General features: G+C 38.7%; 2 protein-coding genes across 9 annotated transcripts; one reads left to right on the top strand and one right to left on the bottom strand.

Moving 5' to 3' along the window:
- The first annotated feature begins 340 nt into the window (after nucleotides 1-340).
- LOC126604090 (glutathione S-transferase zeta class-like) lies at nucleotides 341-4,371 on the top strand. Of its 5 annotated transcripts, none has more exons than XM_050271183.1 (11): nucleotides 342-507; nucleotides 604-736; nucleotides 842-898; nucleotides 1,032-1,117; nucleotides 1,246-1,317; nucleotides 2,149-2,202; nucleotides 2,297-2,372; nucleotides 2,523-2,584; nucleotides 3,227-3,283; nucleotides 3,794-3,916; nucleotides 4,056-4,371. In XM_050271183.1, the coding sequence occupies exons 1-10, from the start codon at nucleotides 505-507 to the stop codon at nucleotides 3,893-3,895; spliced, it is 702 nt and encodes a 233-aa protein (XP_050127140.1). In that variant the 5' UTR covers nucleotides 342-504; the 3' UTR covers nucleotides 3,896-3,916; nucleotides 4,056-4,371. The 5 variants fall into 5 exon arrangements, with proteins under 5 accessions (XP_050127143.1, XP_050127140.1, XP_050127138.1 ...); XM_050271181.1 differs by having other exon boundaries at nucleotides 604-772; XM_050271182.1 differs by having other exon boundaries at nucleotides 347-507; nucleotides 616-772.
- On the bottom strand, nucleotides 4,099-16,623 carry LOC126604091 (uncharacterized). Of its 4 annotated transcripts, none has more exons than XM_050271188.1 (5): nucleotides 16,237-16,623; nucleotides 16,032-16,136; nucleotides 15,691-15,757; nucleotides 5,465-5,898; nucleotides 4,099-5,316 (listed from the first exon to the last, which is right to left on the bottom strand). In XM_050271188.1, the coding sequence occupies exons 2-5, from the start codon at nucleotides 16,075-16,077 to the stop codon at nucleotides 5,270-5,272; spliced, it is 594 nt and encodes a 197-aa protein (XP_050127145.1). In that variant the 5' UTR covers nucleotides 16,078-16,136; nucleotides 16,237-16,623; the 3' UTR covers nucleotides 4,099-5,269. The 4 variants fall into 4 exon arrangements, 2 of the variants coding, with proteins under 2 accessions (XP_050127145.1, XP_050127144.1); XR_007616477.1 differs by lacking the exon at nucleotides 4,099-5,316 and adding an exon at nucleotides 9,241-9,335 and having other exon boundaries at nucleotides 5,346-5,898; XM_050271187.1 differs by lacking the exon at nucleotides 4,099-5,316 and having other exon boundaries at nucleotides 5,346-5,898.
- Between the last annotated feature and the right edge of the window lie 363 nt (nucleotides 16,624-16,986).

The raw sequence follows: 16,986 nt of genomic DNA, 5'->3' as shown, positions 1-16,986 counted from the left end.
ATCATTTTGGCCTATTGTTTATTAAATTGAGGGTAATTTTTGCATTTTGATCCTTATTTAACATAATTTATTACCCAAGCACCAAAATGATTGATGGTGGACAATTTCAATGACCACTTCTATTGATTTCAAATCTTAGGAATCAAAATGATGAGTTATGCAAATCTCAGGAACCATTTTAACTAAAAAGTTATTTTGAATATAATCTAAGTTTGAAAAATTAACGGATATGACATTTGTAATATATTAGACACTTATTTAGAATATTTAAAAAGATCGAACCAATTTGAATCAACACTAAAAATTTTGAGGTTTTAAGTAATTAATCCATAAAGTAAGTCAAACAACGTAATAGAATAAACTGAGGTTCAACTCAATCCTCGCCTTGGTATCTCTCTGTCAAAATTCAAAACGTAATAGAATAATCTGTCTGTCAAACCTCAAAAGCTGAAAACTCAGGGCGTGCCGAGGCTGATGCTGCTCTGCTGCGTTTAATTTATCAAAATGGTGAGTGAATTTCTTTTCTGCGTTTAATTAATATTCGGTTGATTGATTTGATTTGATACATAACAATAACCCTAACAAATGATAACGAATGATAAGATGGAAGCACAGGAGGTGGAGGTGGAGGTGGAGGCGCAGGCGGCGACTGAAAGTGGCGATCAACAAATCAAGCTTTATTCCTACTGGAGAAGCTCTTGCTCCTACCGTGTCCGAATTGCTCTCAACTTGAAAGGTCAAAATTTTCCCCTTTTTTCTAAAAGAAAAAAAAGTAAGTATTCATTCAATTGTTGGTTCATTCATGCAATAATTTATTATGTACTGAATTAATAATAATTAGGGTTGAAATACGAGTACAAAGCTGTAAACCTGCTGAAGGGAGAGCAATTCAGTCCCGGTTAGTTTAGTTTAGTCCCTCCCTCTCCCTCCTATGACAATTGACGAACACCTAACTCAATTGTTGTAATTCTGTTTAAATTATTTACTATAATTTGGTTGTTTGCAAATTGCAAATTGTTGCAATTAAGCAGAGTTCAGAAAGCTGAATCCGGTCGGGTATGTGCCTGTGCTTGTGGATGGGGACACCCTTGTTGCTGACTCATTTGCCATCCTAATGGTAATTGGTACCTCTTGTTTCTACTTTCTCCTCTATCTTCTTATTACACTTGTTGATTGCTTCTCCTCCATCCAAAATCCAAATACCCAATATTCCATTGCATTGCATTAATCTTCTTCTTTATCTAGCATTTAGAAGAAAAGTACCCGCAACATCCATTGTTACCGCCCGATCTTCAGAAAAGGGCTATCAATTACCAGGTCAGGCCTAACAGCTTCTTTCTCTTCTCTTTTTAATTGTTTATACCTTTTCTCAACTATTAGTATTACCAATACAAAGGAGAAAGAAACCAAACAAAAATAGATGTATGCATATAGTCCTTGAAAACTACCCTTCCGTTATACTATGTTTTGCCATTTAGAACTAATTGGGCGCATCATGCACTTAATGCCTTTAAAATAGGCGGAGTGACTTAATTTCTTGGTGCAATACAAGTAATTGTGCTAATGTTACAGTGAGAACATAAATGCTTAACAAGTTGCAGCCACGGCATAGCCAATTGGTAACCATACATCTCCTCCGATCATGAGGACCCCAGCTCAATTAATCTCTCTGCCAAATGTTGTAACTGATGAAGATATGGTCTTCAGTGTGCCTGCGACAACCCTCAGTATCATTGGCTGAGTTCATTAGTTATATTATGGTTTCCAATTTTTTCCTTTTGACTTGGCAAAACATTTGCAACTTTCCCAGAACTGCACTGATGAGTATGCTATGGCCTACACAGCTACACACATATGTGGATCAGTTGCTTTTATTGTGATTTTGAGGAATGGAAAATTAGTTTCACCTGTATTGGTGCTTAGTACTATATTGTGTTTAGCACACTGAGTGATGCTAATTCAACTAAGGAAAAAGTACCATGCCCTGCCCCTGGGATATATTACTAGTAATTTAAGTTTCCAATTATAACTGTGGAATGTTTATTATTCTGACCAAATAACTTATCTAAAATATGTTATAGTAAGATTCTTAAATGTATGTTCAAAATTTTAATGCTATTAGCATGTCCCTTATCACCTGATATGCAGGCTGCAAATATTGTTTCCTCAAGCATACAACCTCTACAGAATCTGGCTGTACTGGTAATTAGCTGGATCAAATATTGAGTTCACTTCTCATGATACTATTATAACCTAAATGATATGGATCTTGTTTTGCTGCTTTTCCAACTTACAGAAGTACCTTGAAGAAAAAGTTAGTCCCGATGAGAAAATTGAATGGGTTAAATTTCATATTGGAAAAGGCTTTTCAGGTATGATTTTACAAGGCTATCGATTCATCCCTCCCCTAGAATAGATATAATGATATTTCCACCTCAAACTTGCTTCTCTATTCCCCAACTCACCCCAACTGTGCGAGATTTATCAAACCACAAGATATGTGATACTTTCATGTCTTTCAGCACTTGAAGAACTGCTGAACAACCATGCAGGAAAATATGCCACTGGAGATGAAGTTTACATGGTCTGTTTGCTCATTTTGTCCTTTTTCTTTTATTCTCGCTTTTCAGAAAAAGACTCGCAATCGTTTTCTATGTTGGAAAATAAGAAAACTGAGAGAAACATTTTGAAATAATTTGTCTCAAAAACTAGAGTAACCACAAAAAAACCATTTTTGAGGCAGGTCTGAGGTTACTGGTATTTTTTTATTATGGTAGGCTTTAGATTGATGGAAGTTTGGGTTTGGGTAACCAGAAGAGTTTATGGGGAATGAATGTTTTGGGGTTTCTGTGATTCTAGAGAAATAAAGAATAAGAGGAGGTGAAGAGAGAAGAAAGGACATACCAAGGCACCAAAAGATATACATATTTATGGGCTTATAATAGGACTTCCAAATACTCCTATAAGTACTAAGAGTCCCATTAAGTATGAGAGCATATGGAAATTGATGGGTTTTACAAAAAAGTTGGTGGAGTAAAGATGTTTAGGTGTATATGATGTAGACTTTTGAAGAGTCCATAGCAGTTTTGTGATTTTCAAAAAGTCGTTGCATGAACCCTAAAACTTGAGTAGCATGTTTGCATGGCAATGTCACTTTCTAATGTTCCACAGAACAAATGTTAGTGTGAAATTACTTTATCTCTAACATATTGACAAATATTTGCAGGCAGATTTGTTTCTGGCACCCCAGGTTTATACAGCCATTAGGTTCCAGCTAGACATGGTACTTACCATTCGATTCTTATGCAAGTTACAACTGTTGCAAATGAACATTTATTCACTTGATTCGCATGATGATGGAAACTATCCAGTTTTGTGGTGTTGTAATGTTTCCATCACATGATCAAGTTGTTGTCGTTTGGGTCAGAAATCAAGTTCCTATCTGATCCAACTTTCAGGAGCAACCTGTCTTTCTTCTATTTTTAGCTATATTATTTTTCATAAGAAACAGTAAGAGATCGTTTTTGACATTCATATCTGTTCTTATGATATGAATGGTAGCTTTTCACATTGACGTGGAAATTGTAGTGTTAATTAATTAGGGGTTTATATCAAGGTAGGTTTACCACAACTAAGGTACTTAAAGGGACTTGGTTAAGAAAAGGTACATGCAGAGAGTGCACCAAACGTCTCTTTCCTTCAGAATAATACAAACAGCTTATCATTCATATTTCTTTAGCCCTTGATATGTAAATTTAGAATAACCATATCTCTCTCTCTCCCTGTTGTGCAGACTCAGTTCCCCCTTTTGGCCAGGTTGCATGAGGCATACAAAAAGATACCGGCATTCCTAGATGCTATACCAGAAAAGCAGCCGGATGCTCCTTCTCCATAGTTAAAAAATTGGGTTGAAGAGGTTTGAATTAACATTTATTAAGTTACTCTCTTGGTTAGAGTATAGCATATATCTAATGTTCTGGTAGCATTTGACGTATATGTGAGGCACCATATGAACGAAATGCTTATTGTTGCTTTTGTGTTGATTGGTGCTTCAGGGACCCTGTTTGAAATTGTCGGTTCCATTCTTCTGAAACTTCCTTTTTAAAATCAGATGAAGCTTGTCCATCCCTAAGTGCAGCATAAAGGGTCGACAATTAAGGTCTGAGTTGAGGCATTTGAAATGTAGTATATCACTCAGGTGTTGGTCCTGTCTAAATAAGGATTATCCCATGATGGAACAATGATGAAACTGTAGAATGTTGTGTTTGAAACGTTGAGTGATGTAATGGTTTGGAATGTCTGTCAAAGTAGTCTTTTGAAGTACACATCAAATGTACTTGGACGATACAGCGTCCTGTATTCTCGATACAATGACTTGTCAGTTGTTTAGCAATTGGGTGTGTATATATATATACACACATACATTGGCTAAATGATTTAATGACGTGTCAGTTGTTTAGCAATCGGGTGTGTGATTTAAATGATTTTGAATGCGTACTCTTAACAAGGGAAGAATTCCCAATGCAGGCTGAGATATTGAAGATAATCATCTCAAATTTAATAGAGGAGAAGAGAGAGTGATGGGAATACCCTAAAATAATGCAGGCAGGCAGCACGTTAGATTAATCTTCATAAAAGTTTAGGTAAAACTAAAATTCAAATTATTATTTAACGGAAACAACGTGGAACACGCGGAATTGAAGCTCTAGAGAGAAGGAACCCTGATGACGGGGAAGAAAGGAAGGAGGGAATAAGGTGGGCCGGCGGAAGCCATGGAACAATGGAAAGGGTCAAACGTAAGACAGTGACCACTGTATTTCTTTGAACGGTGCCGCAACTATCACTTCCGGCAAGAAGAGAGAAGATGGGTTGGGTAGGAGTAGAGGGATTATGCAAGGCATCAGTGTGATACCAGCCGAGAAACCTTGGATGCCTGAGCTTGCTAACCAAGTATGGAGGCTTAATGGTTGAGCGAACATTCATTCTCTTAAGAGTAAAGAAACAAGAGACAAAAAGCAGGGAGGTCGACTGTTTTCTCTGTTCCTTTTCCCCTTCAAATGAAGCTCTAATTTCTTTAAGAGAGAGAGAGAGAGAGAGAGAGAGAGAATTGGGATCGTCATACTTACTAATTGAGGGAGACTAGAGTTTCTCCTCCACCTTGTAGTTTGTACAATGTAAGTAGTAATGATCTCATGATGTTTGGGCATCAATAGGAATAGAGGCTTGTGCCAGTTTCTTTAGATTTTCAATGATCATAACGAGTCTGTTGTTAAGTCGATTGACAAAACACCTCGGCATTCATCCGGCAGGATCCAACTGCATATTCATTCGACAACAAAAAACTGTTTGAGTTGTATGACAATTGATCAAAGTTTCTTAACATTAATTCATACTCTGTAAACTGCAAATTCAAAAGGAAATAAGGAGGCGGCCTGAACAATATAGGCGACCATGCATGAATGACCTTGAAGCTTCTCGACTACCCATCCTGATTGCAGCAACAGCCCCCTGATGGCGTCATTTTGCTGTGGTTCCAATCCGGCAGCTATCTCCTTTGGAAGTGAAACAACTGCTACCACCAGGGTACCATCTTCCATATTTTCACATCGCTCGTAGACTACAAATTCTCTGTTTCGAAAGGGAGGCTTTGAATGATCTCTAAACATGAGACAGATGATGCTGATGTTATCTCCAAGATCTTTGATGTACCTTGCTTCTACGAGATGAGGATCCCATTGCTTGGCAGCATCGATGGTGTTGGGAATGATAATGAATTGATAGGGTGACAGAGAAGTGAGGAGGAAGCGGCTGCGGAAGGTGTGAAAGGATCCAGACGTGCGTTTGGAGATCTCAACTCCATTGCCGAGAGTAAGGATGGGTTTCCAGCCGTCGTTCACTCTGAACCAAGAAGTTTAAGATTACTAAGAAATTTTAAAATGACGGAAATTGAAATGGTGGGATCTTATTTTCTAGAATTTGTGATTTTTTTTTGTTTGGGAAATGACACATATTTTACATAAAATTTAAACTTGGGGAATTGGAGGTCCCAAATTCCAAGTTTTTTTTTCCATGCAGAAATTCTAAATTTCTATGCGTTTAAATCCAAACAAGGGAATTAGTGTATGTCAATTTTTAAATTTGGACTTTTATCTCAATTCCAAGTTTATTTCCCTATTCCACCTAGAACTTTAACTCACGCCAACACTCCCCCTCAAGTTGGAGCATAGATATCCTCTAGGCTCAACTTGTCAAGTGACTCCTGAAACCTGCACGACATGAGTTAGAATATCTGACAACTGTTCTTTTGTCTTTGCGAACGGAATGTCAACCAACTTAACATCCAACTTTTCTTTTATGAAATGTCTATCCACCTCAACATGCTTGGTCCTATCATACTACACCGAATTGTTAGCTATCTCTCATTGTGTTTGATTATCACAATACAACAGCATAGATCTTTTTTTGTTTAAACCCTATCTCAGTGAGTAAAATCCGAAGCCATAGAAGCTCACAAATACCATGTGCCATTCCTTTGTACTCAACCTCGGCCGAAGATCTTACCACCACATTTTGCTTCTTACTTCTCCAAGTCACAAGATTACCCACTACAAACATAACATATCACAATGTTGACCGCCGATCAATAACATTTTCAGCCCAATCTACATTGGTATACCCTGTCACCTCCATATACCCATGCCTTATGTACATTAACCCTTTTTCTGGAGCTCATTTTAAGTAACTTAGAATACTCATTGTTGCCATGTGATCTTCATTAAGAGCATGCATAAACTGACTCACCACTCACTGTGTAAGCAATATCTGGCCTTGTAAATGACAAATAAATCAATCGCCTTACCAACCTTTGATACCTCTCCCTATTTGCCGAGACTTGATCCTGATAGATCGCCAGATGATGGTTCTGCACAATAGGTGTATCTACTGGTTTACACCTTAGCATACCAGTTTCAAACAGAAGATCCAACACATACTTCCACTGTGACAAGTATATTCCTTCCCAAGACCTTGAAACCTCAATCCCTAGGAAGTATTTAAGTCCACCAAGGTCTTTCATCTCAAACTCAGAAGACAAGTATCCCTACAATCGTTCAATTTCCATTGTATCATCACCAGTGACAATCATATCATCCACATATATAAACATGGTTACGTTGCTATCCTTGCGTTTGATGAACAAAGTATAATCTGAGTTACCATGTCTATACCTGTACTTCTTCATTACATGGGTGAATCGTCCGAACCATGCTCTGGGTGACTGTTTAAGACCATACAGTGCCTTCTAAAGTCAACACACTTTCCCGCTAGAGTTAGCAGTGCCATATCTTAGTGGAAAATCCATGTACACCTCTTCCTTTAAATCTCCATGCAGAAATGCATTTTTTACATCAAACTATCTCAAAGGCCAATCAAGATTAGCATCAAGAGACAATAAAACTATAATGGTATTCATTTTTGCAACAGGAGCAAACATTTCTTGATAATCAACCCCAAAAGTCTAGATAAACCCTTTGGCCACTTGTAACAGGAGCAAACGTTTCCATTCACCTTATGTTTGATAGTGAAGACCCACTTGCAACCCACTTATTTCTTTCCCTTAGGAAGTGGAACCACACTCTATGTATTATTCTTTTGTAATGCTTTCATCTCAACTTGCATGGCCTCTGTTCATTTCGGATCTTTCAATGCTTCTTCCATTCTAGGGGTATTTTGATAGTTTCCATCTGCTGAAGAAAATCACATATTTCGTTGGAAGTCGATGAGTGGAGACATAGTTTGTAGTAAAATATTGCACATTCTCTTTTGGAAAGTATCTGTCTGGTGGTTTTCGTTGATTTTGTCAAAGAGGTAACACATAAGATGGTGTAATAATACCTGAATGGGTACTTACCTCATGGATGTCCATTTGATCATGGTTGTGTACTTCATGTTCTACTTCTGCTTCACTGAAATTGTTCCGAGGCCTACTACTCGGGCCTGAACCATCAATCCCCAACCTAGGCCCCTCGGATCACCACTATTTCTGTCCTGATTTTGTGCACTTAGGCTGGCAACAAAAACAACATTACGCCTACTTGGGCCATTATCATTACACCCATTTGGGAAAACATATGGCCCATTTTTTCCCGCATTATCATGGCAAACATGCAGCCCATTCTTTTTCGCAACATCATGGCAAACATGTGGCCCACTTTTTCTAGCATATCTTGCGTCATCATCTGGGTTGTCTCCATGTTCAGTCAGCCCACTTAGGCCAATGTGTTCAATCACCTCACGGTCAGTCAGCCCACTCAACCTACTTGGGCTATCACGTTCTATAAATGGTTCAGAATCCGCAAGTGGTGTTATCTCAACGACATCGAACCTGCCATAATCTTCAATTACGGTTGTCTCCCCCTGAAGAGTACGACAGGAAGAAAAAAATATTTCGTCTTCGAAGAAGGTAACATCCATGGTGATGTATGTATGTTAGCTAGATGGATGATAACATTGATATCCCTCTTGTTAAGGACTAAAGCCAAGGCACACACGCCGCATCGTATATGGATTAAGTTTGCTTCGTTGAATTTTGTGGAGATGGACATATGCCCGACAACCAAAAACCTGGGGTTCAAGATGAAGGGTGCAGAAGAGCAAAACATGATCGGCAAGCACGGCCAAGGGTGTTATAAAAGAGAGAACACACGATAGCATTCAGTTCATGAGACAAATAACATAAGTTACGGCGTCAGCCTAATATGTCTTAGGTGCACAACTACTAATGAGAAGAGTGCGAGTAATCTCTAGTATGTGTCGGTTTTGTGTTCGGCGACTCCATTTTGCTGAGGGGTCTGAGGATAAGTAGTTTCATGGAGAATGCCTTTTTCCTTGAAAAATTGAGAAAGATCTTGATTAAGATACTCACCTCCGTTGTCGGACCGAAGCACCTTAATAAGAAGTGAGTATTGAGTGTAGACCATTTAATAAAAGATTTTGAAGATTCCACCCACATTGCTTTTAGTTTTCATGAGGTACAACCAAGTCATTCTGGTGCAGTCATCAACAAATGTTACAAACCAACACAAACCATGCTAAGTAGTAACCAAAGATGGGCCTCATATACCAAAATGAATTAACTTAAAAGAAGCGGTTCTTTTATTCAAACTCATAGATAACCAAAAGAGGCATGACCTAATTGACATTGCCATAACTGAACAGTCTTCAAATTTCCATTGTCACAACCTTGAACTTGATGAACACGGCCATGTGCAACATCATCAACATAGTACAACCCCTCCTCTTAATACCACGCTCAATGATCACCTGAGTCCGGATATCTTAAAGTAGACAGAAAATCAGAAACATTAGCACAATACAATTTAATTGCTAAGTGACCTGCCCCACTGATAATAAATGACTAGAGAATATGGGAACAAGTAAGCAGTTGTGTAAGGAGAAAGTAGGAGTGAGTGCTATTGAACTTGCCCCTGTGATTGGGGCAACACCTCTATTTATAGTGACAATACTATCATGTGGAGGTCTTGTTGTTGAATTAAAAATAGTATGGTCAAAAGTCATGTGATCGGTAGCATTAGAGTCAATGATCCAACCTCTATCAAGATTAACGGATGCACTTAATGCTATGCCCATGTTACCTGGATCGTCGGTTTGTGCTTGGGAAGCAATAAAATTTAATAATGAAAGCTGCTTGTCCAAACTGTTTGGTTCCAGATCACTCGCACGCCCAAAAAACTGACAGTTGGCTACTGGTGGGCTCAGTAGGCCTACTATCCCCTTGCTGCTAATGCCAGAGATTGGCCCAACACTTGTGTCAGTGTGCCCTGCTTGCTACCTCACTTGGATTTGGGCTTTTGGATCAACTAGCCCAACTTGCTGGGATAAAATCTGGCAGTGCGCGCTAGAAGTCAGGTTGGAAGAGTCTGGATCATCACCGGATCCTTTTTGTGAAGATCCTGAGGATCCATGAATCATGTCCGTTCATCGTACATCGTGCGATCAGAAATCATTTTAAATTTTTTTATTTAAAAATAAACATAAACAGTACTTGACAAAAACTGACCGCATAATGTACGATGAACGGACACAATTCACGGATCCCCAGGATCCTCACCAAAAGGATCCGGAGAATATCCTGTTAGAGGTTGGAGAACTCATTCAAGGCTTGCGCTGAACCTAAGATTGGAATCACAGATTGGTTGTCGGCTATGGGAGTAATCTTTGCTTTAGATTTCTAATATTTTTTTCAATATATGGTGTCTCTTGCTTTGAGACACAAGATTTGGTAGTTTAGGTTTATATGTTCTGGCTAAGTCCATATCTTCCTGTTAACAGAGGAAGTAAAGTTCTACTTTATATATATAGACACACACACACACACACACACACACACACACACATATATACCCTAATCTTGTTCACTGCCATCTTCGGTGCTTCTCTTTGTTGGCTGCATAACCACCATTGGAACTGAGCTCAGAAGTCTAGAAACAAGAGACCCTTGTTAAAACCCCAAACCCAGGTCTTGAAATAAAAGACCTGATCCCGTTACAACCCAAACCCAGAAAAGCAAAACAAATGTGGGGCCCACTCTACATTGAACTTCAACGATCCGAACCGTCTATTTTTTAAATCCCGATTCATAGATCATCCTTGCAAAAATATAATTCAATCCAAAACTATTTGCCTATTTAATGATCAAAATAAAATTTCATTGTTTCTTATATAACAAAGTATTCATTAATTTCTTTGAACTTAATTAGATGCCTTAAACATTTCTGATTTGGCTAGATCATCCTTGTAAAATATTAGCCAAATCGAAAATGTTTAAGACATCTAATTGGGTTCAAAGAAATGAACGAATACTTTGTTATATAAGAAACAATGAAATTTGATCTTGATAATTAAATAGGCAAATGGTTTCGGATAGAATTGAATTTTTGTAAGGATGATCTATGAATCGAGACTTACAAAATGAATGGTTCAGATCGTTGAAATTTGATGTGGAGTTATAAAATCTAGAGGTTACAATGGTTCGGATTGTTGAATCGAGACTTACAAAGTGGGCCTCACACCTATATATATATATAGAGATAGGATCAAGGACAAACATTTGGACAAATATTTTTACACTTGTTTGTAACCTTTAGATTTTATAACATTTAACGATCTTGATTAAGAGAGATGTGGAAACTTTTATACATTAAATGACTTGGATGATGATGTGGAATAGAACTAACAATAAATAAAAATAAAACTAAGCCCAGATCCGTAGGGATAGAACAAGCTTAGATCCGTAGTACCCTTAAGGTAGCGGAAAATGTCTTTAACACCAGTCCAGTGTCTACATGTTGGTGCATTACTGTATCTTGCCAAAAGATTAACAGCGAATGAGATGCTGGGTCTAGTACAATGAGCTAAGTACAATAAAGCGCATATCACACTTAGATAAGGAACTTCAGGCTCCAAAATCTCTTCATCATCCTCATTCGGATGGAAGGGATCTCATTTTGCATCTAGCGATCAAACAACCGTATGAGTACTCAAAGGCTTTGCTTTATCCTCGTTAAAGAGGCAAAACACCTTCTGGGTGTAGTTCGATTAATGTACTAAGATTCCATATGAACAGTACTCTATCTCGAGATCGAGATAGTATTGAGTCTTTCCTAGATCTTTCATCTCAAATTTCAACTTCAAGTGCACGGTAGTTCTTGTGAGCTCTTCAAGAGTTCCAATGAGGTTCATGTCGTTGACATAAACTGCAACAATAAAAAAACTAGAATGTGACTTCTTAATGAACATGCAAGGACATAGTTCGTTGTTCAGATATCCCTGACTAGTCAAATACTTACTCAAACGGTTATACCACATTATTTCGGATTGCTTCAAACCATAGAGTAAACGCCTTAGCCGAATTGAGAGCATGTTTCGGGGTTTGGAAATATTTGATCCAGTCAATGTAAGTCCTTTGGGAACTTTCATATATATTTTCGTATCAAAATCCTCATAAAGATACGCATTTACTACGTCTATCAGCTGTATACTTAGTTTTTTTTAGAAACTACCAAACTGATAAGGTAGTGAAAAGTAATCACATCCATAACGGGTGAATAAGTTTCGTTATAGTCAATCCCGGAGCGTTGTGAGAAGCCTTGCGCAACAAGACGAGCTTTGTAATGCACAATTTCGTTCTTTTCATTACGCTTTCGAACGAAAACCCATTTGTAGCCAACGGGCTTCACATGTGGAGGAGTAGGAGCTATAGGTCCAAACACCTTACGTTTCGCAAGCAAATTGAGTTTGACTTGGATTGCTTGTTTCTCGTTTGACCAATCAGTTCTACATCGACATTCATCAACGGAATGAGGTTCAATGTCATCGCTCAACATGATCAGCTAAAGTGGTGTCTCGGGCCTCCAGGAAGGAAGTCTGTCCTACATTTGGTACATCCATCTTTGTAAGCACATTCGCAACTGGAATATGTGATCTTGTCACTCGCGCTAGATCGGTGAAATTATTTAGCATGCTTTGAGCTATGCTCTGAAGATCTAATATGCGCTGCATTTCAATCTCTCAGATTAAGCGGTGCGGGGATCTAAATGAGACAAAGTAGGAGTTGTCCACGATAGTTCGCATCGTTCATCAGGAATGTTGACATTCTTGTCTCCCCCTAACGATGGGAACATTGTCTTATAGAAGTGACAATTCGTGAAACGATCGGTAAACAGATCACATGTCAAAGGTTCTAAGTAATAAATAATCGAAGGAGAATCATATTCGACATAAATTCCCATCTTTTGATGAGGCCCCATTTTTGTACGTAAGGATAGCGAAATCAGCACATAAATCACAAAACCAAAAATGTGTAGGAGTTTTCCCAATGATTTAGGAGCTTGGTACATATGACCAACGATTTAGGAGCTTGGTACGTATGACCAACGATTGAGCAATCATTTGTAAGTGCTTAATGAATGCTTTTGCCGGGCCGTTCTGGGTGTGAACATAGGGTACATGATGTTCAATTCAACCCCAACCAACATGCAATAGTCATCAAAAGTTTTAGATGTGAATTCTCCAGCATTATTCAATCAAATAGATTTGATCGAATAATTAAGGTGGTAAACCCAAACCTTGTTAATCTGAGCCACCAGTGTGGAGAAGGCAATGTTCCTTATGGACAACAAGCACACGTGTGACCAACATGTGCAAGCGTCAACCAATACCATAAAATAACTAAATGGTCCACAAGGAGGGTGAATTGGTCCACAAATGTCCCCCCTGAATCCTTTGTAGGAAAAAATAGAAGGATTCGAACGAATCTTGTCATAAGAAGGCTTAATAATAAGTTTTCCATAGAACATATTTAACATGCGATTCCTTGAATTGAACCTAAACTTCGGGTTAATGGATGCCCATGTGATGATTTGAGGATACAGTGTATCGCTGTTCATCCAGGGTGTCCACGATCATACTAAAGCGTAATTTCATGCGTGGTCCCTGAGGTAGGGCCGGCCATATAATGGCTTTCTATAGGGCGTATGGTTGTAGTATACAGACCACTCGTGATACATTCCATCTTCTTTAGAATATGATTCTGGCCATATTCGTAAGAAGTGATGCATAGAAATTCAACTCTATTTTCTCCATAGGTTTCAGTGTGGTAGTTATTGTCTAATTATTGTCTCGAATATCTTTAAAGCTCAAGAATGTTCCTTCGGAACATGGAGAATAAAGTGCCTCTTGAATTGTCAAAATAATGTCATTGAACAACATTATACAGGCATTTCTGTATCCTTCGATCAGGTTGGATGCCTGAGAAGGTTGTCAGAGGTGCATTGTTAGGTACAAAGTTAGTGAAATAAATGCGTTCACGTAAAACGGTGTGTGTGGTTGCACTATCAGCAAGACAACTAACTTTCCTACTAGTCGTACCTAGAAATAAAATTAATTGAACCAGTCACATGCATAAAAGTTTGAAAACTTAAAACCATTCAATTAATTTTTTTCGAGAAAAGTTTATGAACTTTTGGTTCATAGTACCTGCAAACAAATGCATGTATATACAAAAATATGTAACAAATATATACAAGTAGGTCTTCAGGGCCTATAATTATAATTGAATTAATTAGTTAGACTTCAGGCCAAAATTAAAGTTTGGGCGAAAAAATTAAAACCCAGAAGGCCTAAAAAAAATAGGCAATATAATTGGTGGTCCAAAGCATTGGACCAAAGTCCTAATGGGCTTTTAAAAATCGTGAAAAAGAATGGGATCCAAGCCCAAAAATGGGCTGGAATGTCATGGGCCAAGAGTCAGGAAGTAGGCCTAAAACTGGGTAAGATCTCGTAGCCTAACGAGGGCAACAATCATGTGCTTTGCAGGCATGGATGGACCAGTGTGTGGCTGTGATCTGGTGCGACACTTTGCAATGGAGTGCCACAGCCTTTTGGGCTGTGATCGTGTGCTTCGCAGTGCATTGAGACACCATAGCCCCATGGGCAATGTCATACGGGCCGAGCCAAAGCAATGGGCCATTGTAGGCGAGCCCAACGGAAGAAAATTTATTTATTTATTGAAGCCATGAAGAAGGCCCAACTAGTCTCGGGTTTTAGCCCAAGAAGATCCCAGCTTTGCTGGGTATGGTCACCTAGGAAGAAGGTCGGTGACACACCCCGACCTAGGAAGGTCGAAGCATGCTGGCCATCACCGTGAGTTGACGTAACCATAAGGGTAAGTGATGTAAAAAGTGAATAATTTCAAGACTAATTGAAACTAATTATACTAAATAGTGAAAGAGTGTGCAATCGTGGGAAGAACCCACTACAATTATTCAGAGCGTAATAGTCAGTGAGATTACAGAAGAGTAGTCAAAGTAACTAAAGTACACTTATTACTTAACAGTGATAAGTTCGTACGTCTAAACAGAAGAAAATGTTAGAATTTCTGAGATTCCTCGAGTGCCATAAAGAGTACAGCTATCTAGGTCTTGGAGGGGCGAAAAAAACAAAGTTGAGTGGGTTAGCAAACAATGCTTATATGAAAACCTTTATTTTCGAATATACTAACCCCTCGCCGTAAAACAAGTATAGTTTCCTTAAAACATACTACGTAGGTATGTAAACAATAAATCAACAGCATTATAATGGTATTATAACCAGAAATATGCTAAGTCATGATGTATCAAATGCCACAATAATATAATCATGTGATAATCAAGTATAGCTAAGTGCTCATCCATCTAGGCTGACACACGAGTTTGAACAGATAATTTCTGACACGAACAAGACTGGGTGTAATCAATATGCTCTAGTACTACGATAACGTGAATGCTGGTGCAGAAGCACGGTCACATACAAGTCGGATTGCATAATGCAATCTACTCGATATGGCTGTCACCTAACTTGGATCCAAGGCGAGCGAACGGTGGGATGTGAACATACACGTGAAGGACTAGCCCTGGCCTTGGCCCTGGGCTGAGTACTAACATCGGTGAAGCAAGATGAGCATGTACAAATATGTATGAATGTCATGACAGTAATATCTCAACCATATAGCAGCATTTATCACAATTATATTGCAGTTATCAATTATTTGGCAATATATACGTAAAGTGATGTATTTATGCAATTCTGGAAACTATAAATACGTATAGATATAAAAATAAACTGCCCACTCACAAGTACGTTACTGGGTCGTAACCTCTGAGCCTAGCTTGGCCTCGAACGTCCTTGGGATACGTTTCCCCTATATGTGAAATAACTAATTTTGAATTAATTAAAGCACATATACGTAAACCTAAATAAAACCCCCATAGTTTGCTCAAACTTAGGGTTTAAATATACCATCGTGACCTACTCAATGTCACGAACATCCCTAAATTTTTAAAATAATTTTTGGACAGCTCACGTGCCCCCACGTGTCGGCAATGGCAAGGCCAAACGCGCCCCCACGTGCCGTCAGCGTGACCGACGCCGTTAGGAATATTCCGTTAAACGCTAACAGAGATTAACAACGTTACCTGAATCCTTCAGGTATATTCTGTCAACTCTGACGGAATATTCCATCACCTTCTCCGATTGTCCACGCCGTCGCCGCCGTCTACAACTAAATTTTCGTCGGATTTCTGGGAAAATTTCAAATTAACATAACTTCTTCATTTCTCATCCATTTTTAACCCACTTTATATGGATTTGAAGCTAATGAAGTGTAGAATGGCGTTATACCTGTTTGGAGTCCAAAAAGTGGACGGAGGTTGTCGGAAAATGCCTCGAAAGTTCCGGCCAAAAGTGAACTCCTTGAAACTCGGTCGTTTCACGTTGACCTTCTTCCAAAACAAGCCTAGGACCCTTAGAATGTTGTGTAGAAGCCTTCCCAAGCTTTAAAACATCCTAACTTGTTTGAAAACACGTTGATCTCAGTTCAGCCGAGTTCGGACCTTCCGAGTTAACGAATCAAAACTCGTTTAAATCAGGTTCAAGGACATGGTTGTGATCGTGGGATTGAGATTAGTACAATGGGGTAGTTTTTAGGTTCGTTCTGAGAAGTTTAAGGTTCGTTCAAGGGGTTTGCAGAGAGGGAGAGTATACGGGAAAGAGAGAGAAGGAAGAGAAAGAGAGAGTCCCTTTTTCTCTTTTTCTGATTGGTGGACAAAAATGAGGGGGATATGTGATTGGTTGGTTTGAGAGTGAATTGAGGAGATTGATTGGTGAGTATAATAAAGGGGGATAGGGCGCATGAGTAGGCTTAGGGAATCTAAGGATAGGGTTTTGGATTTTCTCCAGTAAAAGGAAATCGAAGTATATCCGAAATAGGTATTTCTACATTGGTAAAATCTACACAGTCTCGTAATAACGTGCACAATTTATTTACGAAGACGATAAAATAAATAAGGAGGAAATAAACACGTCCACGTCGTTCGCCACTAAGGGCAAAACCGTCAATACACATACTCAGGGAGAAATTACATAGGAAAA

This window comes from Malus sylvestris, chromosome 15 (genome assembly GCF_916048215.2).
Source record: "Malus sylvestris chromosome 15, drMalSylv7.2, whole genome shotgun sequence".
Taxonomy (NCBI): Eukaryota; Viridiplantae; Streptophyta; class Magnoliopsida; order Rosales; family Rosaceae; genus Malus; species Malus sylvestris.
Note: the sequence above shows the minus strand (reverse complement) of the source record. Positions and strands in the feature narration are given on the sequence as shown.

What these genes read in the sequence shown, in the direction of transcription:
- LOC126604090 (XM_050271181.1), top strand. An exon ending in AAAGGGCTATCAATTACCAG is followed by an intron (nt 1,318 to 2,148) that starts GTCAGGCCTAAC and finishes CCTGATATGCAG; the next exon opens with GCTGCAAATATTGTTTCCTC. An exon ending in TACAGAATCTGGCTGTACTG is followed by an intron (nt 2,203 to 2,296) that starts GTAATTAGCTGG and finishes TCCAACTTACAG; the next exon opens with AAGTACCTTGAAGAAAAAGT.
- LOC126604091 (XM_050271187.1), bottom strand. Translation starts at nt 16,077, where the DNA reads ATGGAATATTCCGTCAGAGTTGACAGAATATACCTGAAGGATTCAG. An exon ending in AATATACCTGAAGGATTCAG is followed by an intron (nt 15,758 to 16,031) that starts GTAACGTTGTTA and finishes TTTCACATATAG; the next exon opens with GGGAAACGTATCCCAAGGAC. An exon ending in TACGACCCAGTAACGTACTT is followed by an intron (nt 5,899 to 15,690) that starts GTGAGTGGGCAG and finishes TTCTTGGTTCAG; the next exon opens with AGTGAACGACGGCTGGAAAC.